The 11,062-nt window shown below is 28.9% G+C and overlaps 1 protein-coding gene across 3 annotated transcripts; it reads left to right on the top strand.

Moving 5' to 3' along the window:
* The first annotated feature begins 4,718 nt into the window (after positions 1–4,718).
* Positions 4,719–7,161, top strand: LOC112526937 (60S ribosomal protein L23a-like). 3 transcript variants are annotated; one of them, XM_025137382.1, is made up of 5 exons: positions 4,719–4,777; positions 4,961–5,006; positions 6,177–6,540; positions 6,672–6,757; positions 7,002–7,161. In XM_025137382.1, exons 2-4 carry the CDS (start codon positions 4,991–4,993, stop codon positions 6,754–6,756), a joined length of 465 nt encoding a protein of 154 aa, XP_024993150.1. In that variant the 5' UTR covers positions 4,719–4,777; positions 4,961–4,990; the 3' UTR covers position 6,757; positions 7,002–7,161. The 3 variants fall into 3 exon arrangements, with proteins under 3 accessions (XP_024993150.1, XP_024993151.1, XP_024993149.1); XM_025137383.1 differs by having other exon boundaries at positions 6,976–7,075; XM_025137381.1 differs by lacking the exon at positions 7,002–7,161 and having other exon boundaries at positions 4,769–4,788; positions 6,672–6,909.
* The last annotated feature ends 3,901 nt before the right edge of the window (positions 7,162–11,062 follow it).

Here is an 11,062-nt window from a genome sequence, read left to right as displayed (position 1 = left end):
GGGTTCAAATAAAAACCACTCAATTTGTAAAAATCGTGAAAACCTTATTCAACCAATCATAATTTTTTATTTTGTTCATTTTTTTGTAATTATAAGAGATTGATTAACCATTTTTATTGTGGAGGGTGTTAATCATGGATATTATCATCGTCATTATTTTAATTTTAGAGAAATACATGAAACAGTTTTATTAAAAATTTATTAAGTAGTATATGAAACAATTTCATAACCACATATGAAACAACTTCATCAAAAAAAGTATTATATGAAACAATTTCATAACCACATATGAAACAACTTCATCAAAAAAAGTATTATATGAAACAATTTCACAAGATTAACAATTTCATGAAAAAAATTCACAAGATTAACAATTTCATGAAAAAATTTCATAAGATTAACGACGGATGAGAGTAGTTTTACGGTTTTTATAAATTGGAGTGGTTTTCATTTGATCGCTCCTATATATATATATATATATATATATATATATATATATAATCATATTTTAGGGGTGCTTATGGGTTGAGTTGATAGGTTGAAGTCATTTGAACAACCCAACCCAACCCAATGTTTGCGGTTTGAAAATTTTTAACCCAACCCAAACCGTACGGATTGGTCGAGTTGATACTTTAGTACATTAAGATATTTTTCTAAACTTGAATATGTTATTTCTGTACTTATAATTTCTTTTTCATTATCAAACATTTGATACAACTTATCCATACTTCTTACGTATATCACATTCAGTTTTTTTTCTCAATTTACATGTATATGTTCACAGTTACTGAACATATATACGAATGAGTTATATATAGATGTGAATAGATTGAAAATATGTGTATATGAAGAGCATACATGATAGGGTAATTGTCTAATGCATATGTTAGTAGATATTCAACAATCATATTAAATCCAAGAAATAAAAGAATATCGGGTTCATTGAGTTGGGTTGAATTTAAATAATAGTAACTCAATATCAACCCAATACCTACAGGTTTGAAAAATTTACAACTCGATCAGATATAGGGTTGCTTCGGGCTGAGTTATTTCACGTTGGGTTGGATTGATCGAGTTAATTGGGTTTTTGAGCATCCCTAGTAGGACTTGTATGTAATATATTTTAAAATGTGTTAAAAACATTTGTTTTGTGATAATTAATTAACATGAAAGTTTAATTGTTTTTATAATTATTTATAATTTATTTTTATAAATTATATATAAATAACATAATTCAATTTTATTTTAAATCCTACAAACCAGCTACATTAAAAATTTCAAATCTGAATTCCAAAAAAATTCTTCGCAATAAAAAAACCATTCTTTCAAATCAAACGTTTTCTAGAAAATTTAATAGAATATGAATACAAAAATCATTTCTTTTAATTGACGTGTACAAAATTCATGCTTTATTACAATATTATAACTTTAGACAGACGTCTAAAAAAAATTCCTGGCTTTCCAAATGAGTAGTCTCTTTGAGGAAAGTGCTTACCACGTATTTTCAATAAAATTTCTCATTTTAAATAATTAAGTTATTAAACTAATTTTTCTGATGTACTCTTACCCAACAAGTGTTTACCAGGTAAATTGTTGCATACGGTATTGTTCTGGTGAACCACAATCTTACATGGTAAAAATAGGGTCTTGGGCCAAGAAACTCGATTTTTGTTGGTTTCATTCATTTATATATACACGATAATCTTCTTGTTGATTAATTAATCTTGGTAATAATGTTCTTTTACGATAGAAATCAATGGACCCTACAACTATGAGCTTGATACTTACTATCGACAAAAAAGAACAAAGAACCGTTGCTTGTTCGAGCCAATAAAGATTTTGTGGATTTCAAATTTAGCCTTCTCATTGTACCAACTGCTAGATCTCAACACTGATTACATGGTTTATGAACTCAAAAAACATGTTTATTGCATCCTAAATCCCTGATGCGCTTGCCTCATCTCTACTTCCTTGATCGCTGCCAAAAAAGTTTTCGGCTCTCCAATCATCGCAACCAGAACACTTTACCAATGTGATAGATGCATCACCAACACTTCTTTTTCTTCAAGTTAGGTTAGTAGATGTTTGGGTCGTGGTTGTTATATGTCTACTCCTGTCATACTGTCATGTACTATGTTCAAAACCTGTCTCCAACTTCGTTAGCCGTCACAAAAGGCAGAGGAAAGGGATTTGTACTTTGATCCATCTTCCATAATCCTTTTTGCTTAAAAAGAACATCAAAAACTTGGATGAAATAGAGGAGACGGTTGTTCATATAGGCAAGGACGAAGTAATTATTTTGATTATATACTAAGGAGTTGTTTACTAAACACTTATTGTTTCTTATCGGGTAAAAACATCTGCTCATAATTTTGAAAATAAGACTTCGAGGATTCTTACACCAAGAGATTTTTCAAAATCTTCTCCAAAATGGAGAAAATAGAAGAGAGAGGGAAATTCTCTAAATTTGTAGAACTCTTAAAAATGATCATTTACGAAAGATAAATGATTTTTTTTAATTATATACTCACCAATAAGAAACTATGTTGTTAAATGTTTACGAGAGAGAAATAATATTTTATAACATATATAAAAATATTATAATCTATACTATATTATAAATCATTTGACAAAAACTCTTAAAAACGACTTTTTATGCGTAAAGTACTGTTTATTAATGCATATTACTTAAAACTCAAGATTGCAAGTAGATTTTGCGTAAGTACAAATTATTAAAACTCCATATCTGAATTCGTATAACTAACTGCAGATAAACATCCCATTCTAAATATAAAAAATCTAAAATATAATTAGGATAATCATTGAGTTATAATAGAATACTCAATTGTTATCTTCATAAAATGTTATATTATTAAACCAAAAATAAATTATTTCGTTATTAAACTTAAATTAAATTATAATAAAAAAATAAATTAAAGAAATTACATAAAAAATGAGAACATTTAAATAGTTGATTTGATATTAACATTAATATTTTTTTTTCAAATTTATATTTTATTCAAAAATAAAATAATTATTGTTTTCTTAAAAACACATAAAATCGTATTATAACATTGACAGACACAAATAATAAAATTGAACATTAAAATCGAGATGTATCTCGTTGGATTTCGCAAGTACTCTTCTAGTAATATAATTAATGTTGAAATTTTAAAAATGAAGAATCTGTTGTAATTGAATGTAATATCGTCTTCAAAGACCATTTTCAAGAAATTTTGAAGAATTAATTGTAGATAATCTAAATAGTGCCGATTTGGTAAAAAAAGACAAAATGACCGAAATACCGTCAACCAAAAGCATTACTACTAACGTGTTATGAATTATTTCCAAGGTAAAATGCACACGGAGATAAAGATGCATAAAAAAGTGCAAGCACAAGACCCGTCATATCCTCTTTCAACCCAAAAACCCGATCTTTTTTTAAAGTATTGAAAAGGGAAAATTGCACCAAAATGGAACCAACTTTCACCTGATTTCTATTTTGGGGAACCAACTTTCAAAATCGTCATTTTGGGGAATCAACTTTCACTTGATTTTTATTTTAGGGAACCAACTTTCACTTGATTCCTATTTTGGGGAACCAACTTTCAAAATCGTCATTTTGGGGAACCAACTTGGACCTGATTCCTATTTTGGGGAACCAACTTTCAAAATCGTCATTTTGGGGAACCAACTTGGACCTGATTCCTATTTTGGGGAATCAACTTTCAAAATCGTCATTTTGGGGAACCAACTTGCATTTGATTCCTATTTTGAGAAACCAAGTTGCAAAATAATTATAGAAAAATAACTAAAATTCATTTCTTTTCAAAAATTAATGCAATAAAATCTATTTTTCATTTCAAATCTCGTTTTTTTAAATTCAGATATCAAATTGAAGATTTTTCGAAAAAATCCAAATTACCACGATAAAAATTATTTTTTTTCTAATGCAATAAAAAAATCAATTTAATAGAAAAAAATTAATTGATGCAATAAAAAATAAATATTAAATATCACATTCAAGATTTTTATATCTAACAAATCTATGTCAATATTAAAGTTTAAATCAAATTTGGCAAATCCAACCAAAAGTTAGATAGAGACCCTTAAATTATCTGTTACCTGTTCAACAGATCAATCAGACCCTTAAATAAACAAAAAGTTCGATAGAGACCCTTAAATGATGATTTTAAAAGTTGGTTCCCCAAAATAGGAATCAGGTGAAAGTTGGTTCCATTTTGGTGTAATTTTCCCATTTTTCTATAATTATTTTTCAAGTTGGTTCCCCAAAATAGGAATTAGGTGCAAGTTGGTTCCCCAAAATGACGATTTTGAAAGTTGGTTCCCCAAAATAGGAATCAGGTAAAAGTTGGTTCCCCAAAATGACGATTTTGAAAGTTCGTTCCCCAAAATAGGAATCATGTGAAAGTTGGTTCTATTTTGGTGCAATTTTCCCTATTGAAAACAAACTTGGATATCCCGAACCTTGCACCTCTCTATACATCGGTGACTATTATTGCAGTTTTTGTGAAGAACGAACCACTTTCGTAGTTTTGTAGAACTACATGGACTAAATTGTAGTTTACTCTAAACTCTAAACTCTAAACAAAAATAAAATATTGGGCCAGAAAGATTGGGCCATTATGGGCCAATCCAGAATGGTTTCAAGGCCCATCTTATACCAAGAGATCCATCCGATATAAATCTCTATACGAGTCTACCTCGAAACCCTAGTTCGCTGGTGTATCGTCTCTTCCTCATTTCCCTTTTGCAGGTACGTTTTCGGTATGTTCTTCATTTAATTCTTCTTGTTAGGGTTTCAAATTGCTTGAGCAATTTATAAGATTGAGAGTATATCATGTATGCTCATGACTTCAGATCTGTTGGTTATTTGCTTTTTTTTTTACGTTTTCCAATTTTACATGCTTCTGATGGACTCTTTTTTTATGAACTTTAGTTGATCGATTTGGAGGAGGTACGGTTACCTATGGCTCCCGCTAAAGGTTCGTTTTTTTTTCTTCTCGTTGGAACAACTTATCGCTCTCATATGTAGCAATTTTTTCTCAATATGCTTGATGTTTAGGGTTTATGGATTTCTGAACGTCAACGTTCTTTTGAGTTTTTTTTTTTTTTTTTACATTTAACAAACAAAATTCCTGTTTAGATATTGTATTCTGGCATTAATCTGAGATTGTTGAGCTACAAGTAGTAAGTGTATCTGGGTGGAAGAGGCGCCATTAGTTATCGTGATAGGCTGTAACTTATGAACTTCAGGTTTAAATGTATATATGTATGATTGAATGATTTGTTATCGAATTCTGGCTTGTTTTTATGCTGGACCTTCTGTTTATTTAGGACATTACTTACGTCTTTAGCTGTTATGATAGCAGCTTTTTGTGGGGATTGTGCTGTTACTTGGTCTAATTGAATTTAGCACACAGAATGGAGGGAATAACATTGTTACTGCAGGAGTTCTTTCTTTCATATGAGCTTTTTTTCATATATATGTAGACATTGGTTATGCTCCACTTATGTGCCAGAGATATTAAACTTCAACATAAATCTGTAAAATTATTACTTTACTTTGTCTGATATGATAAAAAAATGTTTTTCCTTTTTTTCTAGTAGTAGCTAGAGATAGTTTTTTGGGATTGGAGTTTAACAACTATGGTATTGGTGTTGCGTGTAAAATCAAGGCAGTCTGTTGGCATGTTAAATCTTGGTGAGGCCCTCAAAATTTCGAGGCTCAATTTCGCTTGTTTTTGGGACCTGGATTTATCGAGCCCAACATGTGAACTCATCTTAATGAAAACCTATTCAATTTACTCTTAAATTAAAAGCGACTTTAATTTCAGATTTTGTCGATCAAAAACAAAATGACTCGTCAGTATTTTTCTCGCTTTGCCATTTTAAATATTTTTGTTGTTTTAGTTTGTAAGATTTTTAATATGTTATGAAGTGTATCTATTATTTTATTTATTAGTCCTTTCATACGATCTATAGTTCAGTATGGTTATAACATGCCTCAAAAAGATTGTAACGACTCTATAAAATAGTTTATGGGGATGGATTTTATAATGCAACTTGTGGGTGCTTTCATTTGAGCAAATTTTCACTTTCAAGTTACGGACTGTGTAGTGGTCTTTAGCTGATGCACCTATTCATTTTTACAGGTGATGTTACGAAGAAAGGTGATGCAAAGGCTCAGGCGTTGAAGGCCGCCAAAGCTGTGAAGACAGGTTCAACCTTTAAAAAGAAGGCTAAGAAGATCCGTACCAAGGTCACTTTTCATCGACCAAGGACATTGAAGACAGACAGAAACCCAAAGTATCCTCGTATCAGTGCCCCACCAAGAAACAAGCTTGACCACTATCAGATACTCAAATACCCATTGACCACAGAATCTGCAATGAAGAAGATTGAAGACAACAACACTCTGGTTTTCATTGTTGACATCCGTGCTGACAAAAAGAAGATCAAGGCTGCAGTGAAGAAGATGTATGACATCCAGACCAAGAAAGTCAACACTTTGATCAGGTATTTTAATGAATTAGTCATTTTAGATCTCTTACTGCAAGCTTGTTAATGTTTTGGAGAATCTTTTTGATTCTATTATAGAATGCTAATGACACTATGTTTATATGTTTATTTGCTTCTGTACTGCACAGACCTGATGGAACAAAGAAGGCTTATGTCCGGTTAACTCCAGACTACGATGCGTTGGATGTTGCAAACAAGATTGGTATAATCTAAGGTAACATGTCTTTTCAGTTTAAAGGAGGAATGTATGGCAGTTTTGTTAGTTTTATTGTTTTGGATACTACTTCAAGTTTAATGCGATTATATTCAATTTGGATTCAACGTTGCTAATCGAGCGTGATTTAGCTGCTTCAAGCAATTTTGTTCTGTTGGGTTTTTATTTATCACGTACTTTTTTACTTATGTGATATGAATATTTTGCATGACCAACAGATTGTGGTTTCATTTGCTGTTTACAGTTGGAACTAATTTGGAATACAGAGTGCATGCACATTGTACATGACTCATATGGGCTATTGGTGTTTCTGAGGTATTTGAAATTATATTTTTACTGGGCGTTTGGATGTTCGGATTGAAGTAATGTTTGAGGGAAGCAATTGGAATTGGAATTTTTGGCAATGGATCATTATTTATTAAAACAAATTATAAATAATTAATTTACTTTCTTATTAATTAGTTATTAGATAACAAATGTTTCTAATATATTTTAAAACGTTATTATATACAAATCCATATGAAATACAAACCTTCCGATTTTAGAATCCTATGTTTGTGGGTAGGAAATTTCTCAAACCATTCAATCTACATACAAATACACGATGGATGTTAATACTCTTCATGAGCCTAAATTCGGATATTCTGCAATTTCTAATTCCTGCACTTTATCAAATGGTTTTTTCATTCAAAAAAATAATTTAATGGATAAACCGTTCAAATAGAAAATTTTGTTAAGATTTTGAACTTTCCCTTAAAAAATGTATGATTCTGTAAAAGAAGATGGTGTTATATATACATATTCTTTTCGGTTAAAAGCAATTTTTTTATAAACAAATAAATAATTAAAAAATGTAAAATTAAATTAAATCTTAATTCAAATCCTACAGGCCATATCTATATCTATACTATATTATAAAGCATTTAACAAAAATTCTTAAAAATCAATTTTTATGCGTAAAGTATTGTTTATTAATGTATATTACTTAAAATTAAAGATTGCAAGTAGATTGTATGTAATTATAACTTATAAAAGCTCAATATCTAAATTCGTGTAACTAACTATAAATAAATATAATCAAATACAAAATAAACATCTCATTTTAAATATAAAAAATCTAAAATATAATTAGGATAATCATTGAATTCTAACATATTACTTAATTATTGTTTTTATAAAATGTTATATTATTAAACCAAAAATAAATTATTTCGTTATTAAACTTAAATGAAATTATAATAAAAATAAATAAATTAAAATAATTACATAAAAAATGAAAATTTTTAAATCATTGATTTGATATTAACATTGGTATTTTAAAAAAAAAAATTATGATATCTTTAAATTTATATTTTATTCAAGAATAAAATCATTATTGTTTTCTTAAAAACATATAAAATCATATTATAATATCGACAAAGAAGACAATAAAATAGAACATTAAAATTCATATTTGTCTCGCTGAATTGCACAAGTACTCTTATAGTATAATTTATAAAGGAATGAAATCCAAATTCATACTATATCCTATAAACCGGACACATACAAGATTCTAAATCCATTCAAATTCAAATCCCTCTATAAAATTTGAATTCCTAAACCCAAAGGGTTTGAGATTTGTATAACAACTTTTTGTCATGTTTTTTATTAGAGCATCGATTACCGGTTTCAAGACGATTTGATCCCAAATAAAACTTCAAATAAAGTAACGACAAACGTATTAAATTTACAAAATCATATATTTAGTTAAAAAAAAAAGAATGAAAAGTCTCCTCCCCCATTCCACCATTTACATACATGTAAACATACAATCTCTTCTTCGTTTTTGACTATCTTCTTCGTTTTTGACTATCTTCTTCGTTCTCGACATAAATGGCGGAAGTGAATTTGATTGCTATGATCCAGAAAACCGGAGAAAGAGTTTTGAACAGATAAGAACTTTTTGATTTTTCTCTTTTCTCTAATTTTCATTCCGACAAATCAATGGGTTGTTTAAGGAAGGTTTATCAAAGTGTGCATGGGAAATGATTTCATGGTATGTGATAAAAGAATATATTTTAAAACCTAAAGTCCATCTCTCCCCCATCCCTTGTTTGATGAAATTAGAAAACTACTCTATTTTTGTTCCAATCACCACTCTTGATCTTTTCAGGTGTCAGTGTGGAAGTCAATCTTCTATGTTATATATAGGATTAACTGTCAGTGTCGTAAACGCACAATGGAAACTCCTCTCAAACACTATGTTCCAAATTCAAAACCTACTTCTCTGGATGTAGAAACAAGTGGTTTTTGTAAAGGGAGGAGGAAAATACAGTGGAAGAGATAACCTTTCAGCGAGTTCAAAGTCTAGCTTCTCTTTCTTAGAATGCTTTAAAACGGTGAATATTGTGGATTTGAATGAATTGGAGGAAAATATTGTAAATTTTAATGTGGAAAAGGTAAATTATCATCAAATATATATATATATATATAGAGAGAGAGAGAGAGAGAGAGAGAGAGGTGTGAGTTATTATGCAACTTTTTACATTTATACAACCAATACAACTCAATCTCAACCGTCCATTTAATTTGATGAATATATGTGATTTCATAAAAGTTTTGATTGTTTCATAATATAAAGTATTGATCATAATTAATGAATTCTAGTTATCTTTCATAAATATTCAAATCATAAATGAACTTTTTCCATATATAGTTATTATGATGCCACTTTTATTATGGATTGAATCCCTTAACTTAACTCTCACAATTCTTTTACTGTTAGACTCCTCATATGATAGCGACAGTTATTGGATTATAACAACACTCAACCTAAACTTGATCTTTATGTAAGACTTTGTCTATCATTTGTTAATGATGATATTAGATTTGGTATTCGAAGTAATTCTTGTATTGATTAATAGAAAATGAATTTACCCTTTGTTATATTAATGAAAAATTTAAATTAGTTGCTCTTTTCAAATTTTAGGGTGTTACAATAATTTTGATCTCTGGTTTTTGATTGGATAAAAGGACAAAAATAACCTTTATTTAACCCAATTTTTTAACGGTCGTTAGAGGGAGAGACTGAATCTGGACATTTTTGCATGCCACAATGACCAATTTGTAATTTAAAAACCGTAGGAACCAAAAGTGTTATAACCACCAAACTATAATGACCAAATTTATAGTTTACTCCATTAAATATCATAAATACATACACTTATACTTTCTACCCATATGTTTATTTATCTAATTTGTAACTATAAGAGTATAAAGTGTAAATATTAAAAATAATTTCTAAGTATATATAATATATCTATAACATTTAATAATACATGATTAAATTAAAAAAATATTCAATATTAAGCTCATTTTAAATGTATTGACGATACGATTATAATCGTATAATTTATATAACAAAAAGAAACTTATTTTTAATGTATTTTAGTTAATATAAAAATATAAAATAAAAGATATAAAGTAAATTAAATAATTAATTATAGAGTATAAAGTTTAATTAAGTAAAAACGTGTCTTAGGCACATAAAACATTTGCGTAATACCAAAGGGCTTTTGGCTTAGCGGTATGTGAGTTTTTGGCCTTTTAGAAGGTCAAGGGTTCAAACCTCACCAAAGTTGAGAAGAGTGTGTGAGTTTATTTGTTCTATTTGTTGTATATAAATATTATATACTTCAAAAAATTAGAGAGCGTATAGTTGACGGGATTAAAATGAAATTTAATGAAATTAAAATGGTCAATTTGATTGATCGAACGTTTTGGTTTACCTTGGATGGAGTTGTTTTTGACAAAACTTGAATTGTAAACTACACCGTTAATGTTTCTTGTTGGTAGAGAAGATATTGTAAATAAAACTTCAAATTAAGGGGCCGTTTACTAAACGTTTATATGATAAGTGCTTATTGAGTAATTTTCCTTGCCGAATGAACATGACAATGATAAAAAATTTTACCTAGTAAGAGCAATGATAAAGATGAAGAGTCTTACTCAATAAGTGAGTGTGATGACTCTTACCCAGGTAAGCGCTTACCGGGTAAATTGTTGAATACAATAACATTTTGATGCACTACAATCTTATCAGGTAAAATATATTACAATGTTGATTTATAACGGTAAGCACTTAAAATGTAAGCATCTTAGTAAACGGCCCATAAGTATCGGCAAATGTTATATGTAGTTAAAACTAAAATAAGAAATTAAATAATAATTTTGTTTAAAAAAGGGAAAAGTACAATAAAAACCAATGAACTTTCTTGTTTGGAATGATTAAGTCCTTGAACTTTTTTTTGGAACAAATAAGTCCTT

The sequence above is a fragment of the Cynara cardunculus genome, assembly GCF_001531365.2.
Source record: "Cynara cardunculus var. scolymus isolate 2C chromosome LG 14, CcrdV1, whole genome shotgun sequence".
Classification (NCBI taxonomy): Eukaryota; Viridiplantae; Streptophyta; class Magnoliopsida; order Asterales; family Asteraceae; genus Cynara; species Cynara cardunculus.
Note: the sequence above shows the minus strand (reverse complement) of the source record. Positions and strands in the feature narration are given on the sequence as shown.

What these genes read in the sequence shown, in the direction of transcription:
- LOC112526937 (XM_025137382.1), top strand. An exon ending in AAAGTCAACACTTTGATCAG is followed by an intron (nt 6,541 to 6,671) that starts GTATTTTAATGA and finishes TGTACTGCACAG; the next exon opens with ACCTGATGGAACAAAGAAGG.